A 24,231-nucleotide genomic window follows, 5' to 3' on the forward strand; every position below is an offset into this window, starting at 1 on the left:
CAAAGATACAACATACCAGAATCTCTGGGACACATTTAAAGCAGTGTGTAGAGGGAAATTTATAGCACTAAATGCCCACAAGAGAAAGCTGGAAAGAACGAAAATTGACACCCTAACATCACAATTAAAAGAACTAGAGGAGCAAGAGCAAACACATTCAAAAGGAGCAGAAGGCAAGAAATAACTAAGTTCAGAGCAGAACTGAACGAGATAGACACATACAAAACCCTTCAAAAAAAAAAATCAATGAATCCAGGAGCTGGTTCTTTGAAAAGATCAACAAAATCGATAGACTGCTAGCAAGACTAATAAAGAAGAAAAGAGAGAAGAATCAAATAGATGCAATAAAAAATGATAAAGGGGATATCACCACTGATCCCACAGAAATACAAACTACCATCAGAGAACACTATAAACACCTCTATGCAAATAAACTAGAAAACCTAGAAGAAATGGATAATTTCCTGGACACTTACACTCTCCCAAGACTAAACCAGGAAGAAGTTGAATCCCTGAAAAGACCAATAGCAGGCTCTGAAATTGAGGCAATATTTAATAGCCTACCAACCAAAAAAAAGTCCAGGACCAGATGGCTTCACAGCCGAATTCCACCAGAGGTACAAGGAGGAGCTGGTACCACTCCTTCGGAAACTATTCCAATCAAAAGAAAAAGAGGAAATCCTCCCTAACTCATTTTATGAGGCCAACATCATCCTGATACCAAAGCCTGACAGAGATACAATAAAAAAAGAGAATTTTAGACCAATATCCCTGATGAACATCGATGCAAAAATCCTCAATAAAATACTGGCAAACTGAATTCAGCAGCATATCAAAAAGCTTATCCACCATGATCAAGTGGGCTTCATCCCTGGGATGCAAGGCTCGTTCAACATTCGCAAATCAATAAACGTAATCCAGCATATAAACAGAACAAAGACAAAAATCACATGATTATCTCAAGAGATGCAGAAGGCCGGGCGCGGTGGCTCAAGCCTGTAATCCCAGCACTTTGGGAGGCCGAGATGGGCGGATCACGAGGTCAGGAGATCAAGACCATCCTGGCTAACACAGTGAAACCCCGTCTCTACCAAAAAGTACAAAAAACTAGCCGGGCGAGGTGGTGGGCGCCTGTAGTCCCAGCTACTCCGGAGGCTGAGGCAGGAGAATGGCGGGAACCCGGGAGGCGGAGCTTGCAGTGAGCTGAGATCCGGCCACTGCACTCCAGCCCGGGGGACAGAGCAAGACTCCATCTCAAAAAAAAAAAAGAGATGCAGAAAAGGCCTCTGACAAAATTCAACAGCCCTTCATGCTAAAAACTCTCAATAAATTCGGTATTGATGGAATGTATCTCAAAATAATAAGAGCTATTCATGACAAACCCACGGCCAATATCACACTGAATGGGCAAAAACTGGAAGCATTCCCTTTGAAAACTGGCACAAGACAGGGATGCCCTCTTTCACCACTCCTATTCAACATAGTGTTGGAAGTTCTGGCTAGGGCAATCAGGCAAGAGAAAGAAATCAAGGGTATTCAGTTAGGAAAAGAAGAAGTCAAATTGTCCCTGTTTGCAGATAACATGATTGTATATTTAGAAAATCCCATCATCTCAGCCAAAATCTCCTTAAGCTGATAAGCAACTTCAGCAAAGTCTCAGGATACAAAATCAATGTGCAAAAATCACAAGCATTCTTATACACCAGTAACAGACAAACAGAGAGTCAAATCATGAATGAACTCCCATTCAGAATAGCTTCACAGAGAATAAAATATGTAGGAATCCAATTTACAAGGGATGTAAAGGACCTCTTCAAGGAGAACTACAAACCACTGCTCAGTGAAATAAAAGAGGACACAAACAAATGGAAGAACATACCATGCTCATGGATAGGAAGAATCAATATCATGATAATGGCCATACTGCCCAAGGTAATTTATAGATTCAATGCCATCCCCATCAAGCTACCAATGACTTTCTTCACAGAATTGGAAAAAACTGCTTTAAAGTTCATATGGAACCAAAAAAGATCCTGCATTGCCAAGACAATCTTAAGCCAAAAGACAAAGCTGGAGGCATCACAATCCTGACTTCAAGCTATACCACAAGGCTACAGTAACCAAAACAGCATGGTACTGGTACCAGAACAGAGATATAGACCAATGGAACAAAACAGAGCCCTCAGAAATAATACCACACATCTACAGCCATCTGATCTTTGACAAACCTGAGAGAAACAAGAAATGGGGAAAGGATTCCCTATTTAATAAATGGTGCTGGGAAAACTGGCAAGCCATAAGTAGAAAGCTGAAACTAGATCCTGTTCTTACTCCTTATACAAAAATTAATTCAAGATGGATTAAAGACTTAAATGTTAGACCTAAAACCATAAAAACCCTAGAAGAAAACCTAGGTAATACCATTCAGGACATAGGCATGGGCAAGGACTTCATGTCTAAAACACCAAAAGCAATGGCAACAAAAGCCAAAATTGACAAATGGGATCTAATTAAACTAAAGAGCTTCTGCACAGCAAAAGAAACTACCATCAGAGTGAACAGGCAACCTACAGAATGGGAGAAAATTTTTGCAATCTACTCATCTGACAAGGGGCTAATATCCAGAACCTACAAAGAACTCAAACAAATTTACAAGAAAAAAACAACCCCATCAAAAAGTGGGGAAAGGATATGAACAGACACTTCTCAAAAGAAGACATTCATATAGCCAACAGACACATGAAAAAATGCTCATCATCACTGGCCATCAGAGAAATGCAAATCAAAATCACAATGAGATAACATCTCACACCAGTTAGAATGGCAATCATTAAAAAGTCAGGAAACAACAAGTGCTGAAAAGGATATGGAGAAATAGGAACATTTTTACACTCTTCGCTTAAGCTGATAAGCAACTTCAGCAAAGTCTCAGGATACAAAATCAATGTGCAAAAATCACAAGCATTCTTATACACCAGTAGCAGACAAACAGAGAGCCAAATCATGAATGAACTCCCATTCAGAATAGCTTCAAAGAGAATAAAATACCTAGGAATCCAATTTACAAGGGATGTAAAGGACCTCTTCAAGGAGAACTACAAACCTTGTAAACTAGTTCAAGGGATTGTAAACTAGTTCAACCATTGTGGAAAACAGTGTGGCGATTTCTCAAGGATCTAGAACTAGAAATACCATATGACCCAGCCATCCCATTACTGGGTATATATCCAAAGGACTATAAATCATGCTGCTATAAAGACACATGCACACGTATGTTTATTGCGGCACTATTTACAATAGCAAAGACTTGGAATCAATCCAAATGTCCATCAGTGACAGACTGGATTAAGAAAATGTGGCACACATACACCATGGAATACTATGCAGCCATAAAAAAGGATGAGTTCCTGTCCTTTGTAGGGACATGGATGCAGCTGGAAACCATCATTCTCAGCAAACTATCACAAGAACAGAAAACCAAACACCACATGTTCTCACTCATAGGTGGGAATTGAACAATGAGAACACTCAGACATGGGAAGGGGAATACCACACATCGGGGCCTATTGTGGGGAGGGGGGAGGGGGAAGGGATGGCATTGGGAGTTACACCTGATGTAAATGACGAGTTGATGGGTGCTGACGAGTTGATGGGTGCAGCACACCAACATGGCATATGTATACATATGTAACAAATCTGCACGTTGTGCACATGTACCCTAGAACTAAAGTATAATTAAAAAAAAAAAAAAAAAGAAGGCTAAGAGGAAGAACACATATAAAATTTCTAACACAAGGTATTAGAGAAAACACCAGGAAAGGTGTTTCCTCAGCATATAAATATAGGACAAAGCACCCTCTATGAAACAAGAACAGAAAACCAGAAGAAGAAAACAGGCTGAGGTGAAAAGAGAGATGGATGCATGAAGGAATTATTATGAGGAAACTAAACCAACATCAGTAGAATTAAAATTAAAACTGAGAACAGGAAATAGTGGGATCAACACTACAGAAAGTCAAATAAGTAATGTATTGAGATAAGGAGGCTCTACCTATGTGCAGTTGCAAAAAACACAGATGACAATCATGAGGCAGAAAACAATAGAGAAAAGCTGGGTGTAGGGACTCATTCCTGTAATCCCAGCACTTTGGGAGGCTGAAGTGGGCAGATCACCTGAGGTCAGGAGGTCGAGACCAGCCTGGCCAACATGAGGAAACCCTGTCTCTACTAAAAATACAAAAATTATCCAGGCATGGTGGCACGCACCTGTAATCCCAGGTACTTGGGAGGCTGAGGCATGAGAATTGCTTGAACCCGAGAGGCAGAGGTTGCAGTGAGCCAAGATTGTGCCACTGCACACCAGCCTGGGTGACAGAGCAAGACTCCATCTCAAAAAAAAAAAAAAAAAAAAAGAGAAGATGCACAACAGAGATCCAAGAGATAAAGGATCCATGTTCCTGAAGGAGAGAGACCATATCAATGGACAGACAAAAATGTAAGTATAAATACATGTCCTGCGCTGAACAGAAAGCTGTGGGGGCTACTGAAAGGAGCCACGACACTCCAGCAAAATCAGCGGGAAAAAATGCACATCTAAATATCGCAGCTTGCCGGTATTTTCTCGGGCTTTTTATTACTGAAATTCCAAACACACACAAAAGTAGACTAGTATAATGAATCCCTAGTTTATGAAGTTTGGCAACATTTTTGAATAACAAAAATCAAGAGAAAAATTTTCCAATCACGAAAGCAGAAAAACTAGACCTGCCTTAAAGGAAAAAAAAAAAAAAATCAGTCTTGAATTTTGCGACAACACTAAATGCCAAAAGATAAATAGGCAAATAGAAGAATGTAAATAGAAACGGACAGATTTGGAGTGGATTGGGGAGCTGGGGGATAACATTCATCCCCAGCCAAAATGTCTTTCCCTTGGTAAGAATGCCCAACATTTATTGAGCTCTTGCTAGGTGCCAAGTACTGTTGTATATACTCTCTGTGCTTTGTCTCACCTAATCGTAATGGTGACCCATGAGGCACGTACATATTACTACCACGCCTACCTGACAGATGAAGAAACAAAGGCATTAAGAACTAGTAAGTGGTAGAATCCAGATTAAAACCCGTGCAGCTGAGCTCCCCAGCCCAGACTCTTACACTCCGCACCATGTGCCCTCTCAGCAGCATCGCAGAGACTCAGAAATGATTCTTCCTGCAGGAAAAACAACTTGAAAACATTTCCCAATGTATGAATAAAAGAAGCAGAATTAAGAACTCAAGAAATCAGGAAGTCATAAAAAAAAAAAAAAACTGGTAGTAAGCAATGAACCCAGTTAAACGCAGAGCTGAGCAGGGCTACAGTCAGGCAAGTAAGACATTCACCTCAGGTGTAAAATAAAAGGAAGCATCAAGAAAATCAGTAATCGAGATAAAGTGTAATTTTTTCTAAGAGACAGGATCCCACTATGCTGCCCAGGCTGGAACACAGTGCTACTCACAGGTGTGATCACTGCACACCACCATCTTGAACTCCTGGGCTCAAAAAATCCTCCTTCCTTGGCCTCTCAAATAAGTGGGACTACAGGTATGCACCACTATACCTGGCTGAGGTAAATTATATTTTAACACAATATTTTAAAGTTGAAATAAAAAAAGAAGGGAAGAGGAGGGAAAGGAAGGGGCAAAGGGACAAAGGAAGGAAGAAAAAAGGAAGAGAGAAAGTCTTACAGTACCCAGCCTCACTTCACCCTCATCTCCATCCTATCAGATCCTCTCTGCTATAGACTCAATGTCTATGCTACCCCCCCAAGATTCATAGGTTGAAGTCCTAACCCCCAACGTGACCAAGTTTGGAGAAAGGGCCTTCACATTAATAAAGTTAAATGACATAAAAAACGTAGGGTCCTGATCCAATTGGATTGGTGTCCCTGAAAAAAGAGGAAGAGAGACGAGTGCTGAAAGAAGAGGAAGACAGACCCAAGGTCGTGCCCTCCAGGTTCACACACCAAGGAAACGCCATGTGTGGACACAGCAAGAAGACGGCTGTCACCAAGCCATGAAGAGAGCCCTCACCAGAAACTTTTGGCCTAGGAGACTGGACTCTGGATCTTAAACTTCCAGCTTCCAAAGCTGTGAGAAATTTTTGTTCTTTAAGCCACCCAGTCTACAGTTGTTTATAATAGCAGCCCAAGCTAAGACACTGTCTTTATGTAAACTTTCGATATTTTGTTCATTATCAATTGTTTTTGCATTAATTTTGGTTAAAAATATTGCATTAAAATGTAACTACTTATCTTAACTACTTAACTTTATCTTTTTATCTTAACTACTGAAACTTTTGACACCTTTTTGAATTTTGCACTCAAGACTAGTGTCTCTTTCATCACACCCTGGTCCCAGCTCCAGAATAGGCTGTGAATAATACTTCTTTTTTTTAAGACAGAGTCTTGCTTTGTTGCCCAGGCTGGAGTGCAGTGGCACGATTTCAGCTCACTGTAACCTCTGCCTCCCGGGTTCAAGTGATTCTCCAGGCTCAGCCTCCTGAGTAGCTAGGACTATAGGCGCCCGCCACCATGCCCAGCTAATTTTCTATTTTTTTTGGAGAGATGGGGTTTCACCATATTGGCCCGGCTGGTCTGGAACTCCTGACGTTGTGATCCACCCACCTCAGCCTCCCAAAGTGCTGGGATTACAGGCATAAGCCACCGCGCCTGGCTGCTATGAATAATATTTCTAAGCATGGTTATATAACTGAATATTAAAGTCACATATTATTTTTGAAAAGAATTAGTCATCCTACATTATCTAAGTATTATACTAATATTAAAATATTAATAACAATAGCCTGCGTATCATAATAGCAAAAATTGGAAAGCAGAATAGAGGGGCAGAGGAAGTTAAAGTTCGCCCTGTCTTCATCATTAAAGAAAAGATTCAAAAAGTATTCCATCATCCCTTTGAGGACTACCAAAAAAAATAGGTTAAAGAATGCTTATGAAGCTGGGTATGGTGGCATACACCTGTAGTCCCAGCTCTTCAGGAGACTGAGGCAGGAGGGTTCGTTGAGCCCAGAAGTTCAAGGCTAGACTACACTATGATTGTGCCTGTGAAGAGCTACTGCACTCCAGCCTGGGCAACAGAGTGAGACTCTGTATCTTAAAATGAAAAAGAAAGAAAGAAAAGAATGGTTATGAAAAACTTAATATGACCACTACTAGAATTTATATATATATGTGTCATATTTCTTCGCAAAATACTAAAGAAGAGTAAAAGAAATACAATCTGTATAGCAAAATACAAAACACGAAAAGCAGCATGGAAATAAAAACAAAAATCATAAGGAGACTAAGAGAAAAACACCAGTTTTAAGGGCAAAGGTTTGACCGTGGAATTGTCTTAATCTATCCTTGGCCTTATTTTAAGCCTTGCTTAGAGTGTTGAGAGCTACAAGGCCTCTGCCCAGAGGCCAGTGATAGGTGATGGCCCCTGGAAGCTCTTTCCTCTTCCTGTAACAGTGAATTCATGCTTCCCAGGTTCAGTAAACATAAAATGGTTTTCCAAAATAGAAACTGACATTCACAAAAATATTGAATTTTCACTTGAAACCATAAGACATATTCCCTGTGGAAAGCCAGGGCCTTGGTAACTGTTTTATTTTTATTTATTTATTTTTGAGACGGAGTCTCGCTCTGTCACCAGGCTGGAGTGCAGTGGCACGTTCTCGGCTCACTGCAACCTCCGCCTCCTGGGTTCAAGCAATTCTCCTGCCTCAGCCTCCCAAGTAGCTGGGACTACAAGCGCGTGCCACCATGCCCAGCTAATTTTTGTATTTTTAGCAGAGACGGCATTTCACCATGTTGGCCTGGATGGTCTTTATCTCTTGACCTCGTGATCCATCCACCTTGGCCTCCCAAAGTGCTGGGATTACAGGTGTGAGCCACTGTGCCCGGCCTCTAACTGCTTTCTTCAGGGAGAAGTTGGCACTCAAAAACTCTGTTTAGACAGCTGTAAAACATTTAAAAAAAAAAAACACATATCTGAAATATTCTGCAATGCTAGTTTTTCCTCTTCTCCTGATATCCTATTGATATGGTTTGGCTCCGTGTCCCCACTCAAATCTCATCTTGTAGCTCCCATAATTCTCACATGTTGTGGGAGAAACCCAGTGGGGTATGACTGAATCATGGGGTAGGTCTATCCCATGCTCTTCTCATGATGGTGAATGTGTCGCACGAGATCTGATGGTTTTAAAAACGAGAGTTGCCGTGTACAAGCTCTCTCTTTGCCTGCTGCCATCCACGTAAGATGTGACTTGCTTCTCCTGGCCTTCTGCCATAATTGTGAGCCCTCCTCAGCCACGTGGAATTGTAAGTCCAATAAACCCCTTTCTTTTGTAAATTGCCCAGTCTTGTGAAAACAAACTAATACGCCTATTTACTGAATTATCATATTTTATCTTAGCTTTTAATCGTAAAATAAAGAAAGGTGACTGTAAGTGGAGCAAATCTTCACCAAAAGCAGTAGGTGTCAGCAAAGAAAGTATGAGAGACAAAGAAAGCAAAGGAAGTCCCTAAGTGGTGGAAAAGAGATGAAAAATGCAAGTCTGAAGAGGTCTCTGGAAAAACGTAAAGCACCACAAAAGCAAGAAGACAAACAGCCAGAAGAGCCAAGGGTCCTTATGACAGTCGCACTTATTTGGTCCTTTTGGCCAAACCCCAAAATGGGAAGACCAATGCAACTGGCTTATTAACTGACACTCCCCACTCATCTTTCAAGAGGATGAAGCGTTATGGCAAGGATGAGTTCAGGAAAGTATATTAAATTCTGCTCTGGTTCTTCGCCTCTCAAATGTATTATCTTGATCTTTTGTCCCTGTTTGTCTTCAAGGGCACCTGTGTCATCTACTGCATTCTGCTACATTCTGCCAAGGTTCCATCGTCACTAGCTCTGGCAGCGATGACTCCAGTGTCCTTCCACAAGCCTGTTTTACACCGTCATGCTGCTAATGGCAGCTCTTACCCGGACCAGAATGGGCTTGTCTAGTTACAGGCATCTGCCCGAACTCAAACCATGTTACCTAGATTAAGGCTTGCAAGCAAATAGCAAACCGACCAGAAGCATGGAGGGCAGAGTACTCTGTACCCTCAGATCACTTTCTAGGCCCAGTTTCCTCCCACACTTGAAACCCACCTGAAAAGCCCAGGCTCCCAAAGAGCACAACCTTTTTCAGTTCTGAGCGTGGTTCTGCCCGCCTCTTCCCCACAGCACAGGGAAGGCACACATCTAGGCTGGAGAAAACAGATACCCAGTCCCCTGTCCATCAACTGTTTACCTCCATCAAGCTGCTGAAGTAGATTTAGAAGCCACCAGGAATGGTAAAAGAGCTGTATAATTTAAGTCTTGACCGAAAAGCCAAATTATCTTTTTTTTTTTTTTAAAGACATAGTCTTTCTCTGTTCCCCAGGCTGGAGTACAGCGGTGCCATCTCGGCTCACTGCAACCTCCGCCTCCAGGGTTCAAGTGAATCTCCTGTCTCAGCCTTCTGAGTAGCTGAGATTACAGGTGTCCACCAATCACACCTGGCTAATTTTTGTATTTTTAGTAGAGACGAGGTTTCATCATGTTGGTAAGGCTGGTCAAACTCCTGTCCTCAAGTGATCCACCTGCCCCGGTTTCCCAAAGTGCTGAGGTTACAGGCACGAGCCACCACGCCCGGCCAAATTACTTTTTTAATTTTAATTACACACCTCTCCATAAACGGAAGCTAAGTGAAGCACTTCAGACCAGTATATCTTGGAGATAACATCAGAAACAGGTCTGGGAGCCCAAATGAATAGCTGGGAGGCAGATGAATACAGAAGTATTCTCAGATTTCAGTCTGGTTGGCAGTGTGTTTGAAACAAAAACAGCGTAATGAGCAAAAATTGGAGACAAAAGCTCCAAAGCAAACATATATCCCAGAAGACACAATTAAATGCTATACAAGATGAAATATTTGTATATCATAAATCACTTTTTATTCAGAAAAGGGACAGAAGGAAAAAAAAAAAAAACAGTGCAGGGATCAGAAAGCAAAGAGCCATCATGCAGCAACAATCTGTATGAGTATTTGGTATGCTTCAGGTAAGACGGGCCTTCCTGCCCATTGAACACTGAAATGAAACCATGCCAGCGTTTCACTTTAATGAGATTTTGATTTCCATCAGCCCAACCTGGCACTTCTTAGACATAACCATTATATTTTTATCAATGTGTGTCAGGCAGCTGCTATAGCAACTATCAACCCTGAGAGCCCCAAGTGTCTAAACACACACATTTTATGGCAGCACTCCCTGGGCCAACGTATTCTCTATTCTCTTAGCCCACTAGCTTGAGATTCTGGAATTCTATTTCAACTACAGACAACTATGATGTTTTTCCTGCAAGAAGTAATTCTATTTTCCCCCAATGTGTAGCACAGATTTAAGACACACAGTAGGTTGTTTTAAAACTTCAGGGGCTGTGTTACATGGAATATGACATGTAAAAAGGGTAAGATGACAAGGAAACAAAGTAGTCATTGTGATGCTTCATGCTGTCTTCTCCAACTTTCAGCTAAGTTTCTTGATGAAAACAACTCAAAAGAAGGAGAGTGGGCTAGCCAGGCATGGTGACTCTTGCCTGTAACCCCAGCACTTTGGGAGGCCAAAGCGAGTGGATCACCTGAGGTCAGGAGTTTGAGACCAGCCGGGGCAACATGGAGAAACTCGGTCCTTACTAAAAATACAAAAATTAGCCAGGGGTAGTGGGCACCTGTAATCCCAGCTACTCAGGAGGCTGAGGCAGGTGAACTGCCTGAACCTGGGAAGTGGAGGTTGCAGTGAGCTGAGACTGTGTCACTGCACTCCACCCTAGGTGACAGAGTGATACTCCATCAGGAAGGAAGGAAAGGAGGAAAGGAGGAAGGGAGGAAGGGAGGAAGGGCAAGTGAGAGTCAAGGGTGGAAGAGAGAGCACAGGGAGGACATGAAGGAGGTAGCACCTGATGTGACATAATTTCAGGAACACTTCTTGGTCTCCCCTTTTTCCAATAATTTCCATTTCAACCTGTCACCACCTCTGAAATGCATCCATTTGAGCTTTGTTCCTCTGGGCCTTAAAAATGCCAGAGATCCAATGAAAGTTAGGAAGAAGAAAAAAAAAAAAAAAAAAACGAATTTCCTAGGAAGCCCTGAAGAAATATTTTTTTCAAGAGGGATTAATTTTAGGAAAAAGAAAATGATTCAAGCTTGTATTTACTAGTGAAAGATTCTCGGAATGAGCCTATTATGTTGCAGAAGCTACAAGTTACAATACAAGGCAAAAGAGACCACAGAAATTTTGAAAAGTCTCCAGTCTCACTCCAAATTTGTGTTCAGGCCTCAATGGGGGTCACTGAGGCTCCTTCCAGATCAGAAAATGTCAGAAAGCCTCATTGAGCTTCTGCATTTGAGATTCATTCTTAAAGCTGAGAAGCAAGAGGAAAAGTAGAAAAGCAGGTTTGGGTGCCTTTGCTCCATGCTTGAATATGCGCAAATCTCCCAGACTGGATTCTGCACCCAGATTGTTTTATTTTGCTATCAAGGCTATCAGTGGGTTAACCAGCAAAGAGGATTGTACTCTTGTTAATTTACTGATTTCGATCATTGTGCTCTCTTTTTTTTTTTTTTTTTTTTTTTTTGAGACGGAGTCTCGCTCTGCCGCCCAGGCTGGAGTGCAGTGGCCGGATCTCAGCTCACTGCAAGCTCCGCCTCCCGGGTTTACGCCATTCTCCTGCCTCAGCCCCCCAAGCAGCTGGGACTACAGGCGCCCGCCACGTCGCCCGGCTAGTTTTTTGTATTTTTTAGTAGAGACGGGGTTTCATCATGTTAGCCAGGATGGTCTTGATCTCCTGACCTCGTGATCCGCCCGTCTCAGCCTCCCAAAGTGCTGGGATTACAGGCTTGAGCCACCGCGCCCGGCCCATTGTGCTCTCTTTAGAGGAGAGTGTCCTTTTTTAAAGGAAATACACACTGAAGTATTTAATAGTGAAGGGACATGATGTCTGCAATTTACTCTTAAGTGGTTAGAAAATTGTAATATGTAAATATAGGGAAAAGATGAAGTAAATATCACAACATGTTACTGTTTGAGGAATTTGTAGAGGGATATGTGAGTATTTTTCATCCTATTCTTGCAACTTTTCTGAAGTCTGAAATTTTCTAAAAACATATATACACCTGCCTTGAGAGAATTATAATGCTCACAAGACACTGTTCCCAGCCTCAGTCTGGGGGACTGAACCCGCTGAGTGGTTGTTCTGGACTGAACAAAGAACCCCAGGCGGGGAAGACGCCTGCCACAGTGGAAAGAGCCTGGTTCTGCCCTCGTTCTGCCACTTAGCTGGGTGGCCTTGGGCAAGTTGTTTAATAGTTCCGTGTCCCAGCATATCATCTGAACAATTCACATCATCATACCTACTTTGTAAACATTTCAGAAAACATGTAGCAAAGGCCAAGTTCAGTAAATGATAGTGGGTTTTACAAAAAGAAAACCACATTACCCCACACAGTCTACTCTGAAAAACCAACGTCCCTTTTACGCTTCAGGGAAACAAAGGGCAAAGGGCAGTTGGGGAAAGCATGAAATATACAGACTATCACTCATAGTCTGGCTTTACTTCCTATCACCTAACTTGCCTCATTCCTTCATTCATTAAGTGACCCCTGGGCAACAAAGCACAATAAGGCTGCTGTTATTCTGTTAATTGTAATATTTTATAATTGTATGTGACATAACCAATCTCAAGCTATTTTTACCTTTATCTTAATCTTCACAAATATCTTTATATCTGCTCATTGATTAAACCTTCCTCCAAAAGGATTGAGGCATCTCAAGGAAGTGCATTATTATCTCCAGTTTCTTGATTAAGAGCTAGCAATACTCCTGGTGTGTATTCCAGAGGTTTCCTCGTGAGGGGACAGGCAAGAGGATGTTTACTGCAGTGAGGTGAGTGGGGCAGAGAGCTGGAAGCAATGTGCATTATCTGTCATCTGAGAGTGGCTGGGTATAATGTGGTGGACCCAACACCACGGAAATAATGGACCAGATGCTGCATGCCAGTGGATCTTAAAAACAGAATGCTGAGTCCTGTAATCCCAGCACTTTGGGAGGCTGAGGCGGGAGGATCGCCTGAGGTTGGGAGTTCAAGACCAGCCTGACCAACGTGGAGAAATCCCATCTCTACTAAAAATACAAAATTAGCTGGGCATGGTGGCGCATGCCTGTAATTCCAGCTACTCGGGAGGCTGAGGCAGGAGAATCGCTTGAACCCAAGAGATGGAGGATGCAGTGAGCTGAGATTGCACCACTGCACTTCAGCCTGGGCAACAAGAGCAAAAACTCTATTTCAAAACAAAACAAAAAAACAGAATGCTGAGTGCAAATGTCATGAATGGAATGAGACTTATAATGTGATGTCAGCAAGTCTGAAAGGTGTTCCATAGTATTTATGTAAATATCTTAGTTACATTTTTCACAAAATGTTACATTTGTAACTTGTAAAATAAAAATATATCCCAAACAGTAAAGGAAGGGCAGGAGAGATGAATGCAGAATTACATTTTTCATAAAATGTTACATTTGTAACTTGTAACATAAAAATACATCCCAAACAGTAGAGAGGAAGCGCAGTAGAAACACTTGGATATAAGGATAGATGGATGGATCACAGAGAAATGGATGGAATTAAAAGAGGAAGACAATGGGACACACACACATAGTGTGTGTACTCATCCTAAACATGGACGAGCTGCCGGCGGTCTTACCCGAGGCTCCTGGCTTCTGGCTGGGCTGGCCCGCCTGGTGCACACTCTGCTGTAACAAGTTGAGGCACTCCCCAAGGCAGCTGAGGGTGGCAGCAGAGGTAGCTTTCAGGAGCAGCAGGTCCTGGTCCAAGGCAGTGAGGGGGCCGGACCCTGGCAGGGACTCAATGGCGTGCACGAGGTTCTTCTGCTGCCCTTCCACCTGGTTCATCATCTACGAAACAAGACTACAGTAAGGAGGTGAGGGGCAGAAGCTCTTCTTTCAACAGGCTGGGGAGGCGGCAGTTAAACCACAGAAGTGGGTAAAACTGGATGAGGGTCAGCTCACTGTGTTTGGTGCACGTTCGTCTATTGATAAATACTCAATCCTGGGTGAAATCTGTCTAGGCAAATTTATCCAAAGGCACTCTAATCAAAAGAGAATTTTTGAACTTTAGAGCTAAAAGGGGTCATCAGGGCCATCTGGGTATATCATTTTACAGATCTTCTGGAGGTAAGTCAATAATAAATACATTGAAAGCGTCCTTGCAACCACCTTTAGAGCTCTTTTTCTACAGAAGGTTATCTGAGACAGCAGGCGCGCTGTGGCTGTCCCTCAGAGCAAGGTTTCCTCCTTGCTTTTCCTCCAGCTCCAGTCCTTAACTCTTTGGTAGTCCTGTTCAGAGTTCACGAAGCGGAAGGGAAATCTGGGGCTGGTGTTTGTACAAAGGAGATCACAATGAAACCAGTGCTGAGCCCCCTTCACTCACTTGCAAATAAAAAATGCTAAACAGGACATGACCTTCTTAACACCATGAGAGATGTCAGGAAGAGAAAAACCAGGAATCCTGGAGCCAGTCCTACTCCATGGCTTTAGCTATGACAAATTATCATATTTTGTGGCCTGGCTTCCATTCATAAGCTTATCATACAAACAGTAGTCTAATCATGTCTTTGAACTAACAAGTCAAAAAGAAAGGAACACAAGAGCTAGAAAAGGACTTTAATGTTTATCTTGTGAAGTTCATCCTCCTCATGTTTTATAACTTATCCCATTAAACAGGATGATGTATATAAAGTGCTTAGACATCATGTCTAACAAATAATTAGCAGGTCTAAGAAGTGGAGGAGCTCGAGCAACCCGCCCAAGGTCACAAAGCCCATTGACATCAGAAGCAGGAGTAAATTCCTGTTCTCTGGTCCACTGTGTTTTAAGCTTCTCCACAAAAGCTGTTTTTATTTGAAGCAACATCTCCTACTTTGTCACTGTCACCCCTGGAGGATCCTTGTCACCATGATGTCACCAGTGGGAAGAAGCAGTAATTCTGTAAGGACTACTGGACTTGGACACAAAGCTCATTCCGTTTTTGCTTAGCCTTTTTTCTCTTTCCTTTTGAAACAAACACCTGCTACTGGCGATGACTTCAAAATGATTTTTTTTAAAAGATTAATTTTAAGAGACATGTTCCACAGATGTGGTTTGAGCGTTCTCATCTTAGTGTACACATCCATAATCTGGCCATGCAAATTGTTTTTTGTACATTACAGAAGATCTACCTAGCCATTCTGGCTCCTAAAACAGTGCCTATAAATAAGGAAAGCTCAGTAAGTACTCATTTCTTCTTCAGGTCTTTGTTTAAAAGTCATCTTTTTAGGCGGGTGAAGTGGCTCACGCCTGTAATCCCAGCACTTTGGGAGGTGGGTGGAACATCTGAGGTCAGGAGTTTGAGACCAGCCTGAGCCAACATGGTGAAACTCAATCTCTACTAAAAATACAAAACTTAGCTGGCCGTGGTGGCAGGCGCCTGTAGTCCCAACTACTCAGGAGGCTAAGGGAGGAGAATAGCTTGAATCCAGGAGGTCGAGTTTGCAGTGAGCTGAGCTGGCGCCACCGTACTCCAGCCTGGGTGACAGAGTGAGATGCCATCTAAAAAATATATATATATATCAACAAATAAAATAAAATAATAAAAGTCACCTTTTTGAGAAATCTTCCCAAACCACTTCATTTAAAATTGCACCTACAAGCCAGGCATGGTAGCTCATGCCTATAATCCCAGCACTTTGGGAGGCCAAGGTTGGTGGATCATTTGAGGTCAGGAGTTTGAAACCAGCCTAGCCAACGTGGTGAAATGCTGTCTCTACCAAAAAATACAAAAATAAGCCAGGCGTCATGGCGGGCACCTGTAATCCCAGCTACTCGGGAGGCTGAGGTAGGAGAATCGCTTTAACCCAGGAAGCGAAAGTTGCATTAAGCCAAAATCGTGCCACTGCACTCCAGCCTGGGCGACAGAGCAAGACTCAGTCTCAAAAAAAAAAAAAAAAAAAATTGCATCTTCAGCCCAACCCCAGGCACATCTGTCTTCCTTACCAACCTTATTATCCACAGCATCTACCTCCTTCCAAACTAACTTGTAATTTCTTTATATCATTTATGCTAGTGTGCAAGCAGGAATCATCATGTGTTGTTCGCTGATGTATCCCAAGTACTATAAGTATCTACCTATTGAATGAATGAATGAATCCAAGTCTCCCTCCTCTCACTGAAGTGCAAAAGAATCCATTTATGACATATAGTCTACAGAATACTTGATGAACATAATATGGCTGAAGATTTAGTAACGGATAATACCTCCATTATCAGTTTGCCAAGAAATACTGCCAACTAGTTAAATTTAACTTCAAACAAGATAAAATGTCTATGTATTCTCTGACATTTATATGTATAAATGCTAACAGTTAGGGAGAAATGGATTTCGAGCTATTTGTAGTCAGCATTTCTGTAAATTCCTACTATAAAATCCTGTCTTAGAAAAATGTACTGAAAAGAAAGAAGAAATCATGATGAAACATGATACATTATGTTTTTATTATTATGAATGATGCCATAATGCTTAACAGAAAAGGTGAATAAAATCAAGCCATAAACTATATGGTATATACTCATTTTTAATCAACAAAAAGAACTACATTCCAATTATATAGTATAGGATAAATATTGTTATTTCATAAACATAAGATATTATGAAAATCTTAGGTAATAAAAACATGAAACCAGCTTGGAGGATATTCTTCTCTATTACAACAGATGCACATGCTCAGAGATGGAATCCACGCACTAGCTCTCTAAAAAAGCATTCAAGCCAGGAGTGGTGGCTCACGCCTGTAATTCCAGCACTTTGGGAGGCCAAGGCGGGCAGATCACTTGAGGCCAGGAGTTGGAGACCAGCCTGGCCAATATAATGAAACCACATCCCTACCAAAACAAACAAACAAACAAAAAACAAAGTTAGCTGGGCATGGTGGTGCACCTGTGGTCGGTCCTAGCTACTCAGGAGGCTAAGGTGGGAGGATCCCTTGAGCCCAGGGGGTGGGAGCTGCAGTGAGCTGTGACCACACCACTACACTCCAGCCTGGGTGACAGAGTGAGACCCTGTCTCAAAATAAATAAACAAACAAACAAATTAATTAAAAATAAAAAGCATTCATCAGTATTTACTGACAGCCTATTGCCAATAGCAAGGGTAGGTAGCCTTTAAAGGCAGTGGGTGTGTTTGGCAGTTACGATGACTGGGGAAGAACTATGGCACTGAAAGCAGAGGGCCCAGGAGTGCTAAATGTCTCTTGAATCAGTGCACAGTCCTATACAACAAAGAACGTTGCTGTTGAAAATACTAACAGTGCCCTCTTGAGTAACCCTTTGCTAGAGACACATCAATAACCAGGCACCTCATGGCTTTGACTTCTTTCTTGGGAAACTGAAGGCTAAAAATAATACAAGCTTTACAGTGATTGGCACACAGTACACACCTCCTACAGACTCATTTTCTTCTCATTTTCCATGAGATGTGAAACAGAATCCTAGTCTTTAATGACACAATCGATGCCAATCTTCACTTTATGTTAGCTTCATGAGAATCCAAAAGAAGTTGATTGAACCCTGAAAGAAATGTAGGAATTCTTGCTTTGGAGCTGTGCATCACAGTTATCACTGCTCTAACACTTACTAAGACTGGGAGGCACTGATGAAGACTCTTCATCAGACTTCCAAAGAACAAGTTTTAGCTATGTCCATCTCTCTCTCACTTTCATTAAGGGCACATGTGAGATGATAAATGTGGTACCAAAAGGCTGAATGCACCAAAAATACCAACAGCAAATTCTTAAAAAGGGCTCCTTCTCACCTTCAAGGTGCCTACCAGCTTATCAACAAAGGAGCAAAGCCCAACCATCCGCAAACAGACTCACCTACATCTTCCGGCCTTTAAGAAAATGTTGAACCATTTGCTTTAGTTACGAAGTTTCAAATTATAACCCCAAATACTTCCTCCAGGGCACACCAACATGAATCATCCATGATTGTTTAAAAACAAGCAAAAAAAGCAAAAATTTCATTTCTTTCTGGAATTTGGCTTCCACAATCAGGGCATCATAATGTTGTAACATAGGCACAAAAACAGAGCCTCAAATTAAATTTCAGAGATAAACCACCTGAAAATATCAACTCCGAGGTTGCAAAAAGAGATGAAATGTAGGTGAAGTTGAACTTCACAGATAAGAAACTTCTCAGAGAGGGAATAAAAATTCTATGACCTGTTTCTTACAGTACAAACGATGACACGTGCATTACAAAATCAAATCATAGGAGTTAATGTTAATAGCATCAGTGGCTGCAGAAAGAGGAAAAGCAAGTCAAAAAAGCTGAAACGAAGATGCAAAGATCGAAACCCAATGGTATCTAGCTCAACAAGTTCAAATCTGGCTAAAGCAAGGATTGCAGTAGACAGCAAGAAGATAAGGGCCTCATTTGTCTAGACTGCTTCGGATTTTTCTGAGCTGTAAACCCTGGTACAGGTTTCAGAGGCCCCGGAAAAGTCCAATCCTGATGGGTCAGATGTCAACAAATTTGACAATTTCAGTCACTCCTCCATTACCCTCCAAAAGCTCAGCATAAAGCGGCTCCTAAACAAATATTCCTAACCCTAAAGAAACCAAAGCTGCTTCTCTGGTTGGCAGAGCCTCAACTGGTGCCCCAGTGCCTTCAGTAACTCAATCTGTCTGGCTTGAAAGGAGACCGAACAATTTGATGTCACATACCAGATGGCCTTGGTTTGGCATTTCTCTTCAGTCTGGTGGAATTCCTGAGTCCCCACTAAGTTCCCCTCTGAGTCAGGGGATCAGTCCTTGGTTAACATAGGCACTTCTTCACTTGGCCAATGTCCTCACCTAAGCTTTAAAGCCATGCTTCAAGGATTTTTTTTTTTTTTTTTTGAGACGGAGTTTCGCTCTTATTGCACAGGCTGGATAGCAGTGGTGTGATCTCAGCTCACCGCAACCTCCGCCTCACCTCCGGGGTTCATACGAGTTTCCTAACTCAGCCTCCCGAGTAGCTGGGATTACAGGCATGTGCCACTAAGCCCAATTAATTTTGTATTTTTAGTATAGATGGGGTTTCTCCATGTTGATCAGGCTAGTCTCGAACTCCCGACCTCAGGTGATCTGCTCGCCTCGGCCTCCCAAAGTGCTGGGATTACAGGCGTGACCCACCATTCCCGGCCGCTTTATGGATCTTTAAACCAAAACCACACACACACACAGTTTACTGTCTGCATTAACATGGCTTTACTATCCTACTCCACTCCTCTCATGAGCATTTCTTTAATTTTCCAGGAGACTCCATCCCAGAATTGGTTTGATAATTTATGATAGGAACTTCCCCAAATGTCCATCAACTCTTTAGTAAAAACCATCAACACTCTGTCCTCTAAAAGTCTTGGAATGCCTTGTCTCAAAATCCTTGCCTTGTTGTTTTCACTAATCCTGAACTGTTAAATCTTGATTCTTAATGTTAATCCTAATCGAGTCTCCACATTGTAAACCAAACTTCCAGTTCTGGATCAATTCTGACCTTGGCTTCCCGGCTTGGTGACACAGCCAGCACCCTGCGGAGGCGGTGTTTTCCCTCACAGTGGCAAACAATAAAGTCAGTCTTGTCTTATTAACAAATGATAAGTTGGTACGTGGAGAGCTGGCATTCCAATCGCAACTCCCTTCTCCAAACTTCTGAGTGTTGGGGCACAGTCAGCCCTGGTCTCACACCTGAACAATTTTGTCTTCTCTCCATGAGCTGCTGACTTTTCCTACCTGACATTCTACCTTCGCCCTAGAATTCCCAGCCTACGTCCCTTGTGCTACACCTCCTGGCACAACATACCCCTAAAATGATAGCCCTCCAAGCGTTCCCTTTAGGCAGGGTCCTGAGCCCCTTGGGACACTGCTCCTCATACCCACAAACACAATCCTGTGTAGGCCAGTCCCAAACAGCTTGTGACTGCCAAGTATCTGTTAACCCCGTTTCAGGGGCGTGGAGAAAGAAAACCCCCATCGAGTGTACAGAACTTCCAAACACACATTTCTCTCAGCAGGGCTAAGACAGTGACGGTGACAATAATGGATAAGATGAGCAGAAGGAAGAGGGATCCAGCTCCAATGGGGAGAGGGTGCTGCCTAAACAGATGACAACGTTACAAAGAAGAAGAAGAAAGGGAAAAGACACAGAAAGAGAAGGGAGAAACCAATAGAAGGAATATCACACTGTATACTATAAACCAAAGGAAACAAACAAAAACAAGGTAAACAGAAGAAGGCAAGATCTCAAAAACAGTGACCACCAGGTGGTCAATGCACTGACTGCAGGGGTCTGCAGACTTCTGTAAAGGGCCACGTAGTCAACACTTTAGGTTTTGCAGACAGCATGGTCTCTGTGGCAACTACTCAACTCTGCCATTGTAGCCTGAAAGCAGCCAGAGGTAGTGAATAAACAAATGCGCATGGCAGTTTTCCAGTGAAACTAACATTTTTATTCACTCTCAGTTTCGGTGTCAGATAAGATCTTTTCTCACTCGTGTTATGATTGTCCTGGTTCTTGACATGACTAATAATTTTCAATTCTATCCTAGATATTTTGGTTATTATGTTAGGGGACTCTGGGTCCCATTTGATTTTTTTCTTTTTTTAGGCTGGGAGTCTTATGTTTAAGTATAGAACGTAGGTCCTGGCCTGCTTTTATGGGCTGTGGTTCTAATGACAATCTAATTTCAGAGCCATTGTGGTACTATTTTAATCTGCTTGGTTCATCTCCTGCCTCTGGAGCCTCCACTCATCCCTGTCGGTGTTGCCAAAGGGGACAGAAAGAGCTTCCCCAGACCTCTGACTGGTGCCTCTAGTTGAAAGAACGGAGTTTCCAGCCTTCCAGTAGGGGAGCAGGATCACCCTTGCTCATGTCCCTAGCTGCATCTTGCCCTAACTCTGGGTAGGAGGGAAGTCTCAGGCCTGAAGTCATTTTTTATGCCTAAGGGCATAACAGTCTGCTTTCCTTTCAAAGGTGTGTTAAGTGTAGACATCCTATTTCCACTTCCAAGTTGAAGACTGCTTCATAAGCAGATCTAACTGGCCGGTTGGAAGGTTGTACTAATCTTTTTGGTAATAGAATCTATTCTCTCTTTCAGAAAATTGGCAGAAGAGATGCATTCATTATTTCTAGATATTTCCTGCTTTCTAGATTCATACTTACTTTGCCTTGGACTTCATGGTGTAATAACTGAGGCTGACCATCACTGAGTGACTTAAGCCATGATCCCAGGTTTTTCCGTCCACCCTTGTCCCTGGAAGGCAGGACAGGCTAACGGCATTTTGAAGTTCAACAATTTGACATTCTACCTGTATCATGTGAGATGAGAGGGATGGAACAAAAGAGTGGCTGAAAGGACAACCCAAAGACGTAGAACATCCAAAGCTTTTTCTGGTCCTTCCATAGTTTGAGTTGGTATCAAGAAATCTCGGTGTTGCCTCTAAACCAGCCCATGCTGTTGAGGGCAAAAGGTAAATGCAAAATTCTGAATTGCACCTACACACTCAAAAGACACTTTCTGAAGATGTGGGGAGATAAGCCTTCTGCAGTTCCAAAAAACCGATTCCTTTCCGTCATTTCTTCACCTTTGGCTTTTCTACAATCATTGCCTCACCACTCCCAATAGTAACACCACACTGCACAAACATAAAATGCAAATTTTATCTCTACAAACGCCTTAGGAGGAAACCGTTACTGAGATTCTCAAGAAAAGTGAGATTCTAACACTCACAACTTATCTGACGGGTCTGTGAAGTCTGCCTCTCTGCAGGCAGGAATCCTGAGTTCAGAGAAGCTGAACGACCTTGTCAAAGTCACAGCTTCACTTTCCTGGCAAGGCACAACTCACCGTTAGTCCTCCGGGCTCCACTTCAGCACCCTTTCCACTCTGACACATGCTCCTGTGTATTTCCTCTTATTTCTTTCATATATTCTAGAAGCAAAAGCTATCTCCTGCCTCAGAAAACAACTATGATAAGGTTTCTTCCTTTCCACTGTCCCTCAGCCCACCCATTCTCACCATCTGGAAACCAGCTTTCTTGTTTTTGCTTTCTGATTACAAAAGGCTGGCTCATTCCATCAATCACCATCCCAACAGAATCAGACAGTAAAAACAGTCATAAAGAAGGAAGTAAAGTTACCTGTCTTCTCACTTCCTGGAGATAAGTGCTGTTAACATTCTAGTATTATTCTGACTCTTCTAATTTATATGTGCACACACAGAGGCATATTATTTTATCTTAAAAACATCACTCCTTATATATAATTGTGTAACCTTTGATCACTTTAGAATACATCATCTCTAACACTTGGGACGTACTTCAAAATAACCCAATGGGGATAAAAGAGCAAGGATGAAACAATACTGGCTTTGGGGTAGCTAAAGCTGTTGATGGGTACATGGAAATTCAATATGATCTTTCTCTAGTGTATTTACATTTGAAATTTTTCATAACAATGTCTTTTAAAATAGGGGGGAACCTCCTCTTGGCTTTCACATTTTAAATCTTAAATGTTACTTTTGCAGGCCGCAGGCATGACAGGCAATGAGCAGGTGAAGAACCAATGGAAAAGTATTCAGAAACTCCTGTGTGAGCTAACAGGCTCCTGAATGTATCGCTGTGGTCCACAGAGAAGGCTGGAGAAGGTAGCAAGGAGATGCTGTATCAGCTACGACAGCCTTAAAACAAAGTTGGTGTCTCTTTGGACTTTAAAATTCTTCCTATGCAACTTATTTTAATTTCGTTTAATCAAATAAACATGAGGGTTTTTCCATGAAAAAAATAAAATAAAATAGGGGGAAAATACATTATTATGGTGGAAATGTATCCTTCACCACATTCATATGTTGAAGTCCTCATTCCCAGTATCTTAGAATATAACCCTATTTGGAGATTGGGTCTCTATAAAAGCAATCAAGATAAATAAGGTCTTGAGGGTGGTCCCTAATCCAATATGACTGGTGTTCTTATAAAAAGGGGAAATTTGGGCCAAGAATAGTGGCTTATACCTGTAAATTCCAGCACTTTGGGAGGCTGAGGCAGAAAGATCACTTGAGGCCAAGAGTTTAAGACCAGCAGTAAAGACATGGGGAGAAGGTGATCATCTACAAGCCAGCACATCCTTCTCTCATGGTGCTCAGAAGGCACCAACTCTACCAGTGACTTGATTTTGGACTTCCAGCCTCCACAACTGTGAGACAATGAATTTCTGTTGTTTAACACACTTTGTCTGTGATCCTTTGTTAATGCAGCACTAGTAAACTAACAGACACATCATAGACATCTTTACACACCAATAAACATACATCTCATTTTAATGATTGCATGTATAAGGGCTTTTAACTCCAAACAAAGTAGGTCTTGGCTTTAGAAAAAAAGTTCCTTCGACTCAATCTCTATCAGTTTTTCTCATGTCATCTTTGCTAAAGGAAACAGTGAAGTGGAAGAAACATTTTCAGAACTGTATAACAGAATATGCTGTAGAAGACCAAAAATATACCACCCCAAAATATAATTATAGAAAACCAGAATATGCCTCCCTAAAATATGCCTCTTTGGCATAAAGATTATTTTGAGAAACTACAGACACCAGAACAGCTCCGAAAGCAAAGAAGTTATCCTTTTGTAAGGGAAATTTACATTTATAAAGCAAGTCTCCATTCTCTGAACCAGGAAGATAATAAGGATGACTAAACTATAGAGCCTCATCAATGGAGAAGGCACAAACTTAAAACTCTGCATATCAAAACGTACTCATGTTTACAGTACTTTTCCTGGATACCTCCCCCAAAATCTGCCTTCCCCTCACCCTTCTTAATCTCACAGGAAGATGATATTTATGCCTGAAGCCTGTCACCTCTTTGAGAGTTACTCATTTTTCTGAGTATCTCTCATGTATACACAATATGTACATGTATTAAATTTCAGTTTTTCTGTTGTTAATCTGTCTTTTGTTACAGAGTCCATCCCAACTAAGAACCGAGAAATAAAAATAAAATTCTAGGACCCCCAACCAAGTAAACAGA

The 24,231-nt window shown here is 41.9% G+C and overlaps 1 protein-coding gene across 4 annotated transcripts in view; it reads right to left on the minus strand.

Annotated features, from left to right (window-relative positions):
- OSBPL10 (oxysterol binding protein like 10) overlaps positions 1-24,231 on the minus strand; it is a 331,754-nt gene that overhangs the window by 78,448 nt on the left and 229,075 nt on the right. For all 4 annotated transcript variants that reach the window (XM_033212888.1, XM_033212886.1, XM_033212887.1 and 1 more), the window contains one exon: positions 13,820-14,030. In XM_033212888.1, coding sequence (XP_033068779.1) covers positions 13,820-14,030 — 211 coding nt within the window. The remainder of the gene's footprint in view (positions 1-13,819; positions 14,031-24,231) is intronic.

This window comes from Trachypithecus francoisi, unplaced genomic scaffold (genome assembly GCF_009764315.1).
Source record: "Trachypithecus francoisi isolate TF-2019V2 unplaced genomic scaffold, Tfra_2.0 Lachesis_group0, whole genome shotgun sequence".
In the NCBI taxonomy this organism is placed as follows: domain Eukaryota; kingdom Metazoa; phylum Chordata; class Mammalia; order Primates; family Cercopithecidae; genus Trachypithecus; species Trachypithecus francoisi.